General features: G+C 32.7%; 1 protein-coding gene across 2 annotated transcripts in view; it reads right to left on the bottom strand.

Moving 5' to 3' along the window:
* sowah (ankyrin repeat domain family member sosondowah) overlaps window positions 1-19,288 on the bottom strand; it is a 174,903-nt gene that overhangs the window by 140,436 nt on the left and 15,179 nt on the right. For both annotated transcript variants that reach the window (XM_088277616.1, XM_088277617.1), the window contains exon 3: window positions 1,733-1,768. In XM_088277616.1, coding sequence (XP_088133742.1) covers window positions 1,733-1,768 — 36 coding nt within the window. The remainder of the gene's footprint in view (window positions 1-1,732; window positions 1,769-19,288) is intronic.

Here is a 19,288-nt window from a genome sequence, read left to right as displayed (position 1 = left end):
ATTAAATTAATATCATCCCTACCGTAAGAATTTTAATGTCATTAATTTGATATATAAAAATATTTAATTCCACGCGAGAGCAAATAAAATAATTTGCATACGTAATAGGTAATATAGGATTTGCATTCCAAATTATGCATCAACATCAACTTATTTCTATCAAATTCAATACATATTGAAAACATAATTTTTCCTATTATTCAACAGTACCTACAAAAGAAGGTAGTGGTCAACGGCAAAATTAAGTAATATTGTTAAATAATTACAAGCTATGACCCACTAAGATTGACGTTCGACTTCAAAACAAACTCACGAGCAGTGGCGTGCACAGTTTTTAATCAGGGTAGGGAATAGGGTTGGGTAGGGATAAGGCATAGAAGGCACTGGTCGTGTTTCTATATGGAACGCGAGTAATCCAGGGTAGACACCACTTTTCTGCGTATATAGAATGCACAACTCTGCTAACGAGTCATGTAGCACGTCATGAATCCTGTAGATATATATACACATATAAAATAAATATTTTAATAATTATTTTTATTCACTGATTTTAAAAATCTTGAATGGGGAAAAGTATTTCTTAGATCGATACGTTTGCGCTAGATTTTTTTTATTGATTTAAAAAAAACATAGGTGTTTCATGATATGTGTAATCATGCTAATAATAATGCATGAAGGTTTAGATTTTAGATATAAGGTGTCGACCAGTCACCCAAAATATTGCGGATTTACCACATTATCCTTCGTGGAGTAAACATGAAATATTACATACAATTCTCATACGCATTTTCGATAAAAATTTCATTAAAAAATCACAATAGGAAAAAAACTTTTTAAACAAGTGATTTTTTGAGCTTTTTTAACTAATAAGGGTTTGAAATTTAAGCAAGAAAAAATCTTGATTTACTTATCTCCACCAGAGTAGACTGAGCATAGGACAGACTAAACGCTCGTATAAGGAGTGTTAAAAAAATAACACTCCATATACGACATCGCGCCCCTTTACCCAATATGAATATTCAAAACAAACACCAAGGTTTTGCATTGAATATACCCTTGAAATTAGTAAAAAGAGTGTTTTTAAATATACCACGCCCCTAACGGTCGTAGGTCGGGATAGCAGGTAATAAGTTGTAGGTAAAATCCATCAAAATACGATACAATCCAAAAAGATTGCAAGAATTCACATACATAAACAAACTCTGTAGGGGGTGCCTAATATATTTGGCCACCACTGTACACTGATAACGATAGCTGTACACTGATAACGATAGCTGTACTTTCGTACTAATTCAACATTCCTATCAAAACATAATAACTGAATTTCAATCAATTGAAAAGAAAAACGAGATAATGATTATTTGGACTGCATTTAATTATTTATTTGGAATGCTAATCGTGTGCATAAAAATATTATAGTATATAACATACATTGTGAATATAAATCGTACGTGAGTATACGGCTGTCCAAATTTAAAACACAGTAAGGGACATTTTTTTGTAGTAGGTTTTTTTTTGCATTTATGGACTAAGTAGACTCTACTTAGTCCAAAAATGCAAAAAAAAACCTACTACAAAAAAAATGTCCCTTACTGTGTTTTAAATTTGGACAGCCGTATACTCCATATGGAAAAAGGTTCCGTTACAATTGAATTCCGAAATATAATAAGAAAACGAATAAAAAAATGCATTCGTATTGTTTCAAATAAATGAAAGAGTAAAACCGACTTACCGAAACAACCGAAACTCTATCTTCGTCTTCTGCACCCTGTAAAAAGAAAAAGAAAAAGATTAATATTTACTGAAAAAAAATGTTATTGCAATTATAAACAGAAAAAAATACATACTACGCATAAACTACGTATTGGACAGATATTGTGTTAACTCGGTCATTGATAACGCAAATCCAACATAATCAGTTTAGCATTTCAAATACCAATGAATATATAAATGAAGGAAAAGTACCTAACTATATTCTATATATTAAGGAAAAATGATTATGACTAAAAATACTTTTTATTATTCTATGGTCTACACTTATTTTATATACATTTGTACGCCTTCGTAGTGTAATGGTAAGCCCTATTTGCTACCGTACTGGAGGTGCCGAGTTCGACCCCAGGGGAGGGTCAAATAAAAAGTGTTTTTTTTACTCTTATATTTAAGTATTTAACGTTACCATGGATTGGTACATGCAGCGGAGGACTTATCACTTTTCCTTCATGTGTTAACGATCAACATAACACTGCGTTTAAATGATGCAGTGCCCTATGCACCATCGAGTTCAGATAAAGGTTTGAAGATTTGAAGAGTTATCTTAATAATATGGGTACATGCAAATGTATACTTACAATAGTACAATTAAAATTCAAAATTAAAAGAATTGAAAAAATAAGTGTTTTTGATACGTAACAAATATTGAATTAGCAAATAACGTAGCAATAACAAAAAAATACAATTTTTAAGTATTAATTTTTAGATCAAACACAGATTTTTGGAGTCTACTAAGTTTTATTTTATTAAAAAAAAACACATAAAAATTAATATTGCGACAATTATTTCGCCTAGTTATGGCATTTTCAAACGAATGTGAAGATAAAATGGACTGACGGTCCTTATGTAGCTATACAATTATAGGTACTTAAGTGATAGTTTTAACATGTGCAGTAATAATTTAAGACAGTATAAATTTTTGTGTTTTTTTTTTAAATAAAATACACCTTAGTAGACTCAAAAAATCTGTGTTTGATTTAAAAATTAATATTATTTTTTGACATCCCATCAAAGATGAAGAAGAATACGGAGGTTCGGGCGTTTACGGGGCTGACGACCGTCATAGGCTGGTTTAAGTGATCACTTTACACACGTGTAACATTCACCAATTCTACCCATTATTGGCAACCTCACTACTCAAATTCTAGAAAACTAGAAACATCTATTAGTGAGATGTAAAGAAGCTTTTTACTAAGCATCTTCATCTTTGATGAGATGTCAAATAATAATATGAAAAAATAACTCATATTATTGGAGATAGTCCAGATTTGTGAACAAGTATATGGACACACTTGTAAACACACCTTGTATATTAAAAGCACAGTTAACTTTATGGTAAATTAATACATAAATTAAAATGGAGTTCTACAAATTAAACGCAAAATCAATAAATAACTACTATATTATTTAATTTATAGGTACTTATTGAAAAACCAATTAGGTTCATTTACAATACGAATAGTGGCAGTTAGTTGTGGAAAAAAATAGCAACCGACACACGCCAACCACTTCTTATACAAATCTATTTCATTATTATTATTTTAATAATGAAATGGTGAGAGATAAGATCCGAGACGAGCTCTGAGGGGTGCCAACGAATATCTTAGTTTGTACAACAGGTTTAAACACTTCCACGTTTGGACGCATGAAGTAATGTGTTTAAACTGTATGTTTTACTTAGTAAATACCACTATTTCTCAAAATCTACTGTGACACGTGTTTCGATGCATTCCGCATCATTTTCAAACACCTGCGAAATGCATCGAATCACGTGTCACAGTAGATTTTAAGAAATAGTGGTATTAAATAAGTAAAACATTTATTAAAAATGGATAGATTTTACCACAAAGTGACTGCCGAATCAATAAATGAAATGTATGGTTTAGATTTGATTTTTTTTACGTTTGTTTGTTTGTTTGAAGAGTGATAGAACCGAATTAAAACATATAAAATTTATTATAAAAGCACATAATAAAATAACTGGTCAAATTATAAGCTGTGTGAAAATAAAAATCACGTTTTCAGGCGTTTCCCAGTATGTAAAAATAATCTGGGGTTCGGATCTTGCATACATCCAAAAAGGGTCTTTACCAAGTAAAAAAAAATCTCAATCCACCATAAATGGCTTTCGTGAACTAATATGCACAGTGTCATGAGATTAATCATATATTCATCTTCTAACCCTTATTCACGCCCAAATAAATGAATAATTAGATATAATCTAATAAGATTTGTGAACAAATATTTGGTCACACTCAAAATGTTGTAAATAAATTATCTAGTCAAATTATAAGCTTGAACAATAAAATGAAAATGATATTTTTTGGCGTATCTCGCGTATGTGATTATAATCCAGGATTCGGACCTCACGTACAAATATTAGAGTTTCTGCTAAGTAAAAAAGCTTCTTTGTCTCATAAATAGGTGTCACTAGTGAAAATTCTAGTGATTCTTGTACTTTGTTTCAAAATTGGATCATATATATAAGATCTTCTTAAAAAGAACTTCCAAGAAAATGTTATTTTCTGGCGTATCTCGTGTATGTGATTAAAATACAGGATTCGAACCTCATGTATAAATATAAGAGTTTTTGCTCAATAAAAAAGCTTCTTTGTCTCACCAATAGGTGTCACTAGTGAAAATTCTAGTGATTCTTGTACAATGTTTCAAAATTGGATCAGGAACTTCCAAGAATTTGAGTAGTGTTGTTGCTAATCATGGGTAGAATTGGTTAATGTTACACGTTTGTAAAAAAAGTTATCACTTAAACCAGCTTCTGACGGTCTTAAGCCCCGTAAATGCCAAAGAATTCCTATTTTTTCTTCTTTGTTGAGATGTTAAAAAATAATACAGTAAAAGTTTTGCTGAAGTCCATCCGTTTTCAGTCCGTGTCCATAAAAAGCGTTATCGCCGATGTAGAATCTTGTGATAGCCTGGAAGAAGGAGGGTTACTGTACCCCCTCGCCCTAACTCATCTCGGATGTTATTTATTAAACACTAACCATAACCTCTGAACAGATCTGCGCTCGCGTAAATCTTACGCAAGCAGGGTTCACATTTGTATCTTTTTGTTCTTCAAGACGCCGAGATCCGATGATTTAAATAAATATTTAAACATACTTTTTATACTCTAAATACTTGAAATATAAAAATTTTAATTAAAAATTACAAAAAAGGTTTTTAACTCTACAACGAGTACATATTTATTCTCAACCCTCAACTCCATTCATCACAGCATTACATTGAAAAACTTTAGGACGGGCAGAAAACTGATTCACTGCATTTTTAGTGAGTCCAAATACTATACTATATAACTATACTTTTTGGTATAATGGTAAATGTTGCACGTGTGTAAAGTGATCACTTAACCAGCCTATGACAGATCATAAGCCCCGTAATTTTTTAAAAGGATTTGGACATATCGCTCAGTCCTTTCAAAAACGTCATGTATCAACAATCGTCAATTTTTAGTTGTGCGTATTTTCAGAATGCCCAGAAAATGTATTATATCCCAGCGAAAGCTGCATATTTTTAACTTACTATTTACCCGCTGCAGGGCAGAAAGTGCTGTTTGTGCATTTTAAAGAAAATATATTGTTTGATTACTTTTTTAAAAACCTTCAGGTTTTACCTAAAAAGATATGTTGCACAGTAAAAAGTTTAATGAGTGGCTTGATATTTATTTTTATACATTTGATAATATTCTTAAACCTTAAAAACGATCTCCTGAAAAATCAAGTTTTTATTTATTTATGACGGTGTTGAAAGGAGTGAGCGACGTGTGAACTAAATAGCCGGTCAAATTGTAAGCTGCATAAAAATTGAAAAGCGTGTTTTCAGGCGTCTCCTAGGTCAAATAATCCGCGTTCGGATATCGCATACATCTAAATATACGGGTCTCTGCTAAATAAAAGCTTTCTAAATCCAAGCATATGGCTGTTGTGAAATCAATCACTCAATTCGAGAAATGTGGTTGTCAATCATGGGTAGAATGGTGAATTTTACACGTGTGTAAATTGATCATTTAACCAGGCTATGGCAGGTCGTAAGCCTAGTAAATACTCAAACTTTCATATTCTTCATCATCTATGTTGATGATGTCAAAATGTGAAAAAGGGTTTTTTTATTCTTACTTTTTAAAGGAATAATCCACAAAGCTTCTATTTTAGAGACTTGTCTGTAAGTAGGATAGGGAGGATAAAAATATCATAGTGAATTTGTGAGCATTGAAAAATAAATAATCGAATTATAAAAACAATGGGCGATAAAAAAAATGTACCAGCATTTTAAATACATTTATTTTTAATTCATGATTTTGCAACTCATTCAATTGTTAATAAGAAATCAATTTGTTCGTGGAGCTGGCCTAACGGGCGGGTGACGCAACCCGTGCAGACGCCGGGAGGCGCCGGTTCGATGCCTGCCCGACACGATGAGTGTGCATTTACTGCTTCATCAATCAACTTATATCAACAATAATATTCTGGCGTGAGCTAGGGCCAATCAACATAGCCGCGAGCTAAGAACGCGAGTTAAAAGTTACACTCAAAATAATAGCATATCAGGACTACGAGACAGAGTCTACGAGACAGAATAAGAAACGCCAGGATAAGGGAGATATGAGAGATCGAAGGTGCCGTTAGGTGGGGAAGGCAACGAATGAGACAATGGTATGCGCATGTGAGGAGGATGGAACCATCCAGACTCCCCCACATCGCACTGTACGGCCAACCCCAAGGTAGACGACTCACGAGAAGACCACCAAAGAGATGGATCGACAGCTGGGAATCGACCTCGCAGAAGGCTTATCCCTCTTAAAATTAAAAACAGGCCACAAGGCCTACACCAAGAAGACGAAGAGAAGAATATTTAAAATAAATGTGGAGCGAGTGGATAGCGAGAGAATGACTAAGGAAATATATGTGGCAATGTGAGCGGGAGAAGAGAACGAGGACGGCTGAAAACGACTTGGCAAAATGAAAATATCAAAAGGCAAGTAGGCGCTGTTATATTTGAATCAACTATGACGGCACGATCAGATTAATCAGAACCTATAATTTGATGGTGTCAAAAGTCTGCGTCATCGGATGGCATGAGTGACTAGATGTATGGATGTGAAGGAAGCTAGGAGTGTATAAAAGGACAGAAGAGTGTGGCGCTCCATCCTCTCTGCCTACCCTGCGGGAAAAACGGCGTGGTGGTAGTAGTAGTACTTAGAATAATTTTATCGAGGGTATTAATGGCAAAATTAGGATTCTCCACTGAGATATTTCCAAGAAACTTTCAACAATTATTTACAAACCCATGCCGTGGTGTATTGAATGTCCTACTAGCCGATGTTTCAGCTGTCATTAACGCTATATAGTCCGGTTGTTATTTTGAAATGTATCGTGTTATGTACTCAACTATGACATTGATAATTCATTTTTAGATATCAGTGGATAATTCTTAGTTTGATTCTAACACCCTCGATTGTTTATTCAATTAAAAAACAAGTAAAACCAGGCATAATTAAGTATTTAAAATACTTGAAAGTAGTAAGGTCAGGAGCCGGAATAGCGGGTATGTATGAGGAGATGAATGAATGATGAAGAGGCGAAGACTGTTTGCAAAGACAGATTGGCATGGCGTTCTATTCTCTTTGCAAACCCCTGCGGAGAAGCGGGGTGGTTCAGATGATTCAAGTGATTCAGAATATTTAAAAACAAAAACATACTTATATTTTTTTAAATCTTGTTATTCATTTATTGAAGTATTTTTTCCGTTTATTTTTGTTATTTTTTTACAATCTACGGTTGAAATAAATGTATCCGCACTGAATACGTTAATAAGGTAAGTAATATTGTATTAACACTCTCCTTATCGTAAATATTTTACTTTGTGTAATACCACTTTTATATAAAATTGGTATTACACGATGAATGATAAGGAGAGTGATATTTTACCATACCACAAAGTTATCAACGCTTTTAATATTTAAAATATATAAAATTATAAATAAATAAACAACGGTTGTTAGCAAATACAAAAATAAAAGCACAGAAACATCCATATGTAACTTTTCAAAATTTAAAATTTAGTATTTAAATTATTTACATTAAATTTAAACTATGTTTAATTCTTAGTATTCATTATTTAAGATGACTGCGCTTTTTTCTACTGTCAGAAATTAAAAAATATTAATCGTACTGAACTGCAAGTTCATACCGAGATAATTTGTAAATTTCGTAATATTTTTTTTCTTTTTTAGTATATTTTTTTTATCATTTTACAATAGGACCATACTTTTTAATATCGAAAGGAACTTAGCACTAGTAATTACCATACATATTTATAAAATACCGTTTAAATTTGTGTAGTTGTTTTTCTTCTTAATTTGTTAAACTGAATTTAAATAACAGTTACATTAAAGATTCAATATTCAAAAATGTTAACATTTATAGTAAAATTATAATTTATAAAAAATAAACTATTCGCGATATGTTTGTTCACGGGCGGTACGACTTTCGACCAAAATAAATATACCTCTTAAAAAGCTATAATACATAAATTGATGGGGTCTGTCGCTATGATCGGGCAATAGCATAAAATTAGATATGGTAAAATATAACTCAAAATTACATCCAATGGACCCTTAGGTTTCTGAGAATCTATCCCAAAGAATGTCTTTTGTCTCTTCCTACCAAAATCACATTTTAGGGAAGAGACAAAACATCGTACAAACGGGGTAATTTAAAGGAGAGTTATAATTACTAATGTAATAGTTTTTTTGACATCTCAAAAAAGGTGAGGAAGAATATGGAAGTCTGGGCATAACAAAACTTACAACCGTCGTAGTTTTGGTTAAGCGATCCCTTTACACACGTGTAACATTCACCAATTCTACCCATAATTGACAACCACACTACTCTTACTCACACCATTCGTGAAACTTCTAGAATTATTGATCAAACTCATAACACAGTATGCGCGAGTTTACAACAGCCATCTATGACGGGATAAGTAAAGTTTTTATTATCAGAGACTCTTTCCATTTGCATGTGAGGTCCGAATCCTGGATCATATTCACATACTTGAGAAATGCTTGACAACATGATTTTCAATTTATTTCAGCTTATAATTCAACCATGCCTGTGACGTCATAAGCCCTGTAAATGCTCAGACTTATATTCTTCTTTATGCATGCTGAGATGTCAAAAAAAACTCCTTATTAGAGATAATCCAGATTTGTGAACAAGTATTTGGACACACTCAAAATGTTGTATTGTAATAGTGAAAAATATGGTAATCTGGAAATGCTACTCCGTTGTGTTAGTGAGAGACTACGACACCTTCAGGCTTTGGTGTATACGTAGTTTCCATCTAGTAAACGGGCAAATAGCGTAATTTATAGTAGAATTGGAAGGCACGTTGTTCTGTGTCTCGGCGCACGAGCCGACCGGCCGGCCGCGCTGGGGGACTGTCGGGCCGACGCCATCTGACAGCGGGGGGCGCAAAATAAAGAAACCACTTTACATCAAAATCTTATTATTTATTCGATAAATTGCACCGTTAATAATATTAAGATATAAATGGCCGAAGAGCGACGCTACAATCAAAACACGCGCTACAAAATTCACTTTATCCAATAGAGACGTTAAAACTACGGCTTTTAAGAGTCTATTTGATGGTGTTTAGATGTTCTCCGGACGTTAAACGCCGCGATGCGTCAATCGTGTAAACGACAGTCGTTCCCTCCAATAATTTGTGTATTGATATAAAAGCAACGTGATAAGTATTCGAACATCGCGTCAGAATTAATTTCTCATTAACGCGTGAACGGACATTACGGAGAAGATTAAAGTATCGAATGACTGCTATTGGTGATGAGTGAAAATATGATATGGTACGATAACGTATCATTTTAACTTCTTATTCTGTTCATGTCATGTCAGGTTCCTCTGACGTCGACTTTTACTTGAGAGTAATTGTCGTTGTCCTGAGTTGCTCGAAACAGCGCCTCGACGGTCCTGATCCCCGTCCAATCTCGTATATTCCGGAGCCAGGAGATCTGTCTTCTGCCCACACCTCGTCGACCCTCTATTTTGCTTTTTTACGATTAGTTGCAATAGTTCGTACTTCTCTCCTATCAGCACATGCCCCAGATAGGACACCTTCCGGACCTAGATATCAATCAGCAACTGTCTCCCTGCTCTTGCTCTTTGGAGCTCATTTTCATTGTTGACCATATAGGTTCATGGAATGCGTAGCATTCTACGATGTAGCCACATTTGGAATGCCTCCAGTCAGTTCATAGTGCTGACTTTGAGGGTTCACGATTCAACTCCGCATAGAAGTACTGACCAGACATAACACCTAACCATTCTAACTTATCATTTTATCAGCTAAGCCAAATTAGGATCATTCGCACCCCTCTGTCATCTGATGGTGCCTATCAATCGATACATGTATTTGAGTATCGAGAGTCGATATTATTTTGATGATTGCTCTCATGACTGGTATACAAAATACACTCTGCACTCGGCAGGAGTAAGGGAGGAAAGGAATCCTCTCACTTTTTGATCTAACGCAGCGCCCTGCCTTTCTACGTATACTCCGCGTAGCGCGTAACGACAATCATTATGCGTATTTATTCACGAAAATTATATACCGGAGAGGCATTGTTGGCAGTATTAGCGTTGTTATTAATAACGAGTGTACATATTCTAAACGTTGGTATTATACTATTATTATATAATAATGGAAGTCAGCGCCGTAATTAGCGGAAACTGTTTTTCTTTGTATACTTAACAAAATTTCGATTCAAAAATGTTGTAATTACTTGGTTTAACGTTCGAAAGTTCAAGCGGCTAGTTAATAGATATTATTGTTCGGCACGACAACCGACATACGCCGTCCATACAAAAACAATAGGCCATGTATAATTTAATACAATTTAATTACCCCATAAAATATTGCATAATAGAAAACACGCGGTCAGTATTTGCTTTAAAAACAAAAATTAAAATATTTATTCGAATAATAATATGCGCTTAGGACCGAAATAACGCAGATTGCGGGTACAGAGTTTGTAATAATTATTTTAAGTGGAGGGAGAGCTCCTTTTAAAACAAACAAAAAACACGATAAAGATTTTTTTAAATACCGGCGATCTACTGTATAAGTAGGCGCAGAATGCTAGCGTTTTTCTAATAAAAAATCCTTAACAAATCTGTTAACGTAACGACCGAGAATCGACCCATGAAATGGACAATAATTACCAGGATAAATTTGAATATCAAATAGTAGTGAAATTTATAATAGAATAAAAATAAACAATAAACATTTTGGGTAACGTCCCGATAACCCATCGAGGCAGGGCAATTTGTAAAGTTACCTTATAATAATAATACACAATCACATCGGGCTCGACCCCATGGGGTCTGTCTGCTAGATAAGCCAGGGCAGCAGATGATGAGAACGGACAAACGTAAACACTCGTGGATGATTCGGCCTTTTGTGCGGAGCCAGGGTTGACAGCCGGAACTTTTCATTTTCTATTTCTCGTTCATTACTTAATTACTATGCTATCCGCGCTATGTGTTGCTACATAGACAAAGCTAACCTTTCAGTTACCGAAGCAAGTGGATAATTGCAGAAAACAGCATAGCAAAATGCAGTGACTTCTCCAGACGGCGAATAATAAACCGGAATGACGTTGTTATTAGTACTATAATTATACACCGTTTCTTTGTATGTACCGGGACACAGTGTGCGATTATTAGCAGCCCTCTATCGAGAAGACACCTGTTGACATTATTGATATGTAAATGATCGAGAAGAGCAGCGATCATTCAATATTAAAAGGCGGGAATGAACCTTGGTTTCCCACATTGGCGGCCGGTAGGGCAGCAGGTGTTACGGAAATTCTTGCGGTTAAACACATACCTGTTAATAGTAATTCTCAACGACAAAAATGCGACGTGCAACGAACGTCGACGCATCGCGATGAACAAGATACACAAGCTTATTCATTACTCTACACAAACAAACATTCGATCCATATACGGGGAAAGCTTATTTGTTGGAAAGATAAGTGTTTACATATTTATATCAATATATATTGTATATATATATATATATATATATATATATATATATATATATATATATATATATATATATATATATATATATATATATATATATATATATATATATATATATATATATATATATATATATATATATATATATATATATATATATATATATATATATATATATATATATATATATATATATATTTAAATATATATATATATATATTTTTTTTTTTAATTTAGTATATGCTTGCATAGGGCAAATCTCTTGGTTACTCAGATACGGCGTTTTAACTTGTACTATTAAAAAAACTGAATTTCTTTGTGTACTTATAAAAATTACACTTCTGTACGTTTGTGTCCGCAAAATTCTGAACCTAATCGATGGTTTGACTTGGACTTTTTTTTATAAACGCGCCCTTATCAGATAAATGAATGTGGCATTTAGAAATGAAAAGGTTCCTAACCCCTGATCTAAATCATTCTACAGTTCGGACTAATAATCACATTCTACCCCGTTACTACAAACTATATTAGAGACCATTTCTAGATCATTCTCTAGTTATTCAATCGCTATAGACACCATTTCTAAACAGTTTCTTACTATCCTTTCGCTACGCATGCCCAAATCATTACAGAGACCCAATTTTAACCCTTTTTTAGTTTCGTACAGACATGTCTTGGTGGAACTGCATTTTATGTTTTAAAATATATCCTTTCCTTCTCCTTCCTGCTAATTATATTATATTATATAATATTATATCATACCCTTTATTTTAAATCTCTGAATATTGTGGAATTGTTTAATTGGCTTCTTTTTTTTTTAACGTAATTATTTTTGTAAATGTAACGTAATGTTTATTATTTTTAATGTAACTATTGTTTATGATATCTTTTTTTTTATATGTAAGCTGTACAATTCCCGAACAAATAAAATAAATTAATAAATAAAATAACTAAGTATATGGTTTTTAAAACAATTATTTTATTTGATCAGTGACCGGGATTCGTAATTACCGAAATCTTTTTGTCTAATTCATCCATTTTCGACTGTCAAGAATAATTTAAAATAAAAAAAAGAGTTTTAGGGATTTACCGTAGCATTTCGACAGAGATCTATTTAATTAATTACATAGCATGGTTATACATATTATGTTTTTTTCCCGTAATTTTTGGAATGATATATCACGAGCATGATCGAACCGTTCCAATAACATTCGTAGCACACCCTTGCCAGTGGACCCCCGCGACTCGTACACCGTCCGCAACCTGTCATGCACGCTGACCTTTCGCCGGGGAATTTGATATTGACAAGATAAGCGTCCGTAATGTGATGTGTTTGATTTAATAATCAAGATATATACATTTTAAATGATTCTCGCCCGTTCACTATATCACAATGGAAACCATGTTACCGGTCGTGTTTGGATCGTGGTGGATGAAAAAATTGGTGGGTAACAAACTTCCACGCCGTATTAACGTTAGTAGTACCTGCAGATGGCGAAACCATAGGTTTGAAGGTACAGTGAAACCTCTATCTATCGTTCCTCGAATAATCGTTTTCCCGGTGTGTCGTTAATTTCTTCTATCCCAACTTAATTTCATACTAAACTAAACCGCATTGATCGTTTCTCTATCACTATTTACCGCGTTTATCGTTCGAATTAAGCTGCATATTTGAATCATTTTGTCTGGTTTTTTTTTACATTATTTCCAATTTTCTTACATTCTACGGCAACGTATGGGATATAAACTATAGGAAACTTGTGTAACCGATAGCAGGAGGTCGATATTGATGAAAAGGAGCCGTTGCCTGTACCTGCATTTCCAGAAGCGTGCACACTCTTTGAAAGAAAACTTTCTACGACGCACATTCAATAACCGATGCTGTAAAAATACTATTTGCAAAGCCGAAAATATACTATTGACTTACGAAAATAAAACAGTTAAAAAACAAAAGTATTTTTAAAAATTCTATTAATATATACATTTGCATCTGAAACATGTATTCCTCTTAGAATTTTAGTCTACGAATGGTTATGCAGATTGGGAGGACGGTATCTTTACTCGGTCGTATCTATTTGCGTATTGACCTCTTAATTCCGCATTCATTGTTTTCCCGCATTCATAGTTTATTTTAATAGGTCCCTTTAAAAACGATAGATAGAGGTTTCACTGTATAGGTATAGGAACTTATTCGTGTATGCAGATAAACTGAAGGACATTAAAAAGGGAAGTAGTTAACCAGGGCAGAATTATATTGTAGATAAATTGAATCTAAGAAAATCGCAAATATATTGGCTGTTGTATGGTTGACGTTCTTAAAGAATCGATATTTATCTAACACTTTTTGCAATATCTGCCGAAATATACTGAAAAAATCAATTCAAAAGTATTTTAGTTATTGTTTCAGCATTTACTTTGTGGTAAGTAAATAATATGTATTATAAAAAAGTGGTATTTTCTGAAATTTCGTGTGAAGATTGCGATAAAAAATATATATGGGCCAAACCGCGAGAAATTTAAAGATTAGAATGAAAGAACACTGTACCTGTCTTGTTAGTAATTATTTTTCGGAAAAAAAGCTTGTCAAACAGGCGATTATTATGGTTTAGGTTTGAAATTATGTTCAATAAAAGTAATACCAAAAAGCTTTTCTTTAATTACCTATTACACTACAATGGAAATTTCATTTCAAATTGTCTCTCAGTGTAGATTTGATGAAGCGTGTAATAAAGCGGTTAATTGAGCGCTTGTAAATTTGTAGGGAATATTACCTATACCCTATGAGAATAGGTATATATTGATGAAAGCACGAACGGGTGACTTAAATTAGCTTTCGGTTGATTTTGGGTTTGATCCAATAATGCTTCGAATAGAATCATGTACAGTTCACAGAGTAGGCTTTTTTATTCCGCAGCCATTATGTATCTGGCCACAGAATGATCCTACATGATCCCGCTATTATAATTATCCAGTGGTTGAAGAGTCATTGTTAGGATAAAATGTAACGTGTGTTCCTGAGGGCGCCACGTGTTCACATGACAATTGGCAACATTATAAATAAATTACAATACAAAATATCAGGAACCAAAAAGTTATACAAGACAGAAGGTAATATTAAAAGGATATTTTCCTGAATTTAGATACAGAATTTATGATGGAAGTTAATTATGAAAAAATACACAAAATTTTATTCTCAATATGACGTATACAATTTCAATATGAAGCAGGTAACCCTTGGTTTGTATGTTTTAGTTAACTTCATTTTTATTGTGCCTACAATTTATCATGTACATATTATATGAGATATTATGGTTTTAGAATCAATTTATTCAATATTACCCTGGACTGGTACCTGAAGCGGAGGGCTGATCACCTTTCCTTCATGTGTTAACGATCAAGATAACACTGCATTTGTATCATGCAGTGCCCTGTGCACCATTGGGGTGCGAATAAGGGGTTGAAGACAGTAAGTAGACTTTCAACAGTCGACAAAGTGGTATTTTATGCATATGAAAAATAATCGCTAAAACTTAAAATACGTAAATTGTTTAGTGCCTTGGAGGTGATTTTTCACGAAAAAGGCCGTTGTCTAAGGCAAATTGAGCATAATGAATATTCCTAAAATCATTTTTATAATAAAATCTTCTACCGTAATTGGTTGTATGCATTGGGAACTATTGAAGTCTGGGGATTTACACGGATTCACACGTGTAACATTTACCAATTCTACCCATTATTGACAACCACACTTCTCAAATTCTTGGAAGTTCTATATATATATATGGACCAATTATGAAACATTGTTATTGAATCACTAGAACTTCACTAGAGACATCTATTGGTGAGATGAAAATAAGCTTTTTATTAATATTTCTTGTAATTGGAGATAATCCAGATTTTGTGAACAAGTATTTGGACATACTCAAAATGTTGTAAAGTTATCTAAACTAAGTCGTTTTTCATGTGGAATCCCATCAGTTAACTAGTTAACCAAATAGACGTCAGTCGGTGTTAACTGTTCGCGCTACATAGTTCAAACGTTAACTTCCGTATGTAATGGGCCGTAAATAACAAAAACAAAAACTTAAAAAACAATGTTTTGCCGATGTACTATTAATAAAATCAATCGATTAAGAAAACGAACGGGGATATTAGCAATGCTAAAAGCACGCTTTCGGAAGTCTGACATTTAGAGTTAAGTATTGGCGATCGAGTTTTAAATTTAATGCGAGGCACCTGTCCATTTTACGCTTCACGAGCGCAATTTCACTAAAGGGATGTACGGTGAAACACTTTATGTAATAAATTACTAAACATTAAGATACTTACACAGTATTTTAAGTTGCTTTTATTTTATTGTTTGAATTTTGTTTTTTATTTTTATTGTGGAACATTTGCAGTAGAGGATACTATACAAAATAAATTTTGTGAAATAATGTCTTGAACACGAACTCAATGTAAAATAAATTATTGAGGACTTGATACACACTTTTTTTAAGATAAAAGTTATCGATGTTTTGATTCGCCATTTCTTATTTCCTTATTGACTTGGAATGATTTGTAAAGATACATACAAAGATAGGTGTAGGTACTTGAAAAAGGATAAGCGACCTTGTGGTAGTATTTTACCAATATGACGCTATAAAAATTGTATATAATATATATATATATATATATATATATATATATATATATATATATATATATATATATATATATATATATATATATATATATATATATATATATTTATATATAAATATATATATATATATATATATATATATATATATATATATATATATATATATATATATATATATATATATAAATATATATATATATATATATATATATATATATATATATATATATATATATATATATATATATATATATATATATATATATATATATATATATATATATATATATATATATATATATATATATATATATATATATATATATATATATATAAAACCCTTATCCGCACCCCAATGGTGCATAGGGCACTGCATCATATAAACGCAGTGTTATCTTGATCGTTTACACATGAAGGAAAGGTGATCAGCCCTCCGCTTCAGGTACCAGTCCAGGGTAATATTGAATAAATATTACAGTGAAAAAATCACTTATATTTATTTGACCCCCCCTGGGAATCGAACCCGGGACCTCCAGAACGGTAGCCGAGCGTGCTGACCATTACACTACGGAGGCGGACAATTTATTATTTTTAGATTTAAGTTTTGTACTAAACACGCGCTTAGATTGTCAGAAATGAAGACTCTAAAAAGCATAACAGGCAATAGTCTTCGAGATAGAATAAGAAACGCCAGGATCAGGGAAATATGCGAGATCGAAGATGTCGTTAGGTGGGGAAGGCAACGAAGGAGACAATGGTATGCGCATGTGAGGAGAATGGAACCATATAGACTCACATCGCACTGTACGACCAACCCCATGGTTGACGACTTTCGGGCAGACCACCAAAGAGATGGGTCGATAGCAGGGAATCGACATTGCAGGAGGCTAATTCCTCTTAAAAACAGGCCACAAGGCCTACAAGATGAAGAAGAAGAAGAGGTTTTGTACTGGCTTTTCTTGGTAGAACGGCTTTTTATAGAATAATATAACAATTTTGTTTTTTTTTCCACACGAATTCAGCTTATTTAAAAATTACCTTGTGAAATAAAATTCACGTGGAAAAAATTACATAATTTTATTCCTTATTAATTTATTTTTATTACTTAGAACCAAAAGTAATGTCATTAAAAAAATGCATAACACCAAGTTAATTCAAGGAACGTGTTATTAATTAGATACTTAGTGACTCACAAACGGAAGAGGATAAAAAAAATGTTTGTAAAAAAGGCCTAATATTATTTTAGAGTTGCCTTTCAAGTTGATGGGGAGGCATTTACAAGTGCTCTTGTATAATTACTGTTGAGAGGGCTGTAAGTACCGTTTAGGTGGCCATTATGGATTCAGAAACATCTCTCATTGTTTCCTTTGATGATCCATGTCGAGAAGAGAACCCTACAAGGACAGAAGTGAACACGGCAGCTGCTGGAGCTGGATAATGAAAAGAAATAAAGAACACTCACGTTTAATCACCTTGCAATTTTATCAATTTCATTTGTGGGTTTTCAGTGTTCATTAAAAATAAAAGCTTCTTCATCTCACTAATAGATGTCTCTCGTGAAAATCAAAATGATTTTTGTACAATGTTTCGAAATTGGATAATATATATATATATATATACAAATATATATATATATATATATATATATATATATATATATATATATATATATATATATATATATATATATATATATATATATATATATATATATATATATATATATATATATATATATATATATATATATATATATATATGGTCATATATATATATATATATGGTCGTATATATATACATCTATGTTGAGATGGCAAAATATAATTTGAAAAATAACTCCTATGATTGGAGATAATCCAGGTTTGTGAACAAGTATTTAGACACACTCAAAATATTGTAATGAACGTAATAAAATGAAAATATAAAATAATTAGATAAAGTCAGAAATTATGAGCTGATAAGAGAAAGTTAATGACCATCGCTGACCATATTTTGATTAATCTCGGGCATCTAGGAGAGTTGATATATGGACGTGTTGCGCAGTGACGGTATCAACAGCGGAAGAAGAAATAAGATGGGATCTACCGGGAAACATGAATGTTAAAGAAGATAATAAATGACTGGAGATAATCCAGGTTTGTGAACAAGTATTTGGACACACTCAAAATGTTGTTAATTAAACACTTCTTTATCTCATGTTTTTCGCAGATACTTTGTGGCACATTTTATAAACTTTATAAAATAAGACAACTTCATTTTAACCACTTTTTATTGGTACACATTATCCAACCGGTTTCGAAAGAACCTTGTCATCATCAGGGTTTATGTACTTAATTCTAAAACATTTAAATACTCATCAAATACATAAACCCTGATGATGACAAGGTTCTTGTCGAAACCGGTTGGATAAAGTGTACCAATAAAAAGTGGTTAAAACAAAGTTCTTTTATTTTATAAACTGTCTTTATCATTCATCGTTCATTTTGTGTAATATCACTTTAAAAAACACTACATGACTACCGGTTTCGCAATAATCATTCCATCATTAGGTCAAAATGTAGACGCAGAGTGTTTTATTACCATACCACAAAGTTACCAATGCTTTTAATATACAAAAATAATTTGTGTATTTAAAGCATTGGTAACTTAATTGGTAATTGGTCTGGGTGTTTATGATGTATTTTTCACTTTTACCTTCCCTATCCTTACTATCCTACCTGCAGACAAGCCTCTTAAAGTAGGGGCTTTGCGGGTTATTCCTTTAAAAATATATTTTTTCAAG

This window comes from Brachycentrus maculatus, unplaced genomic scaffold (assembly GCF_059751285.1).
Source record: "Brachycentrus maculatus isolate JH-2025_06_01 unplaced genomic scaffold, ASM5975128v1 h1tg000048l, whole genome shotgun sequence".
Classification (NCBI taxonomy): Eukaryota; Metazoa; Arthropoda; class Insecta; order Trichoptera; family Brachycentridae; genus Brachycentrus; species Brachycentrus maculatus.
This window is presented reverse-complemented; position numbering and strand designations above follow the sequence as displayed.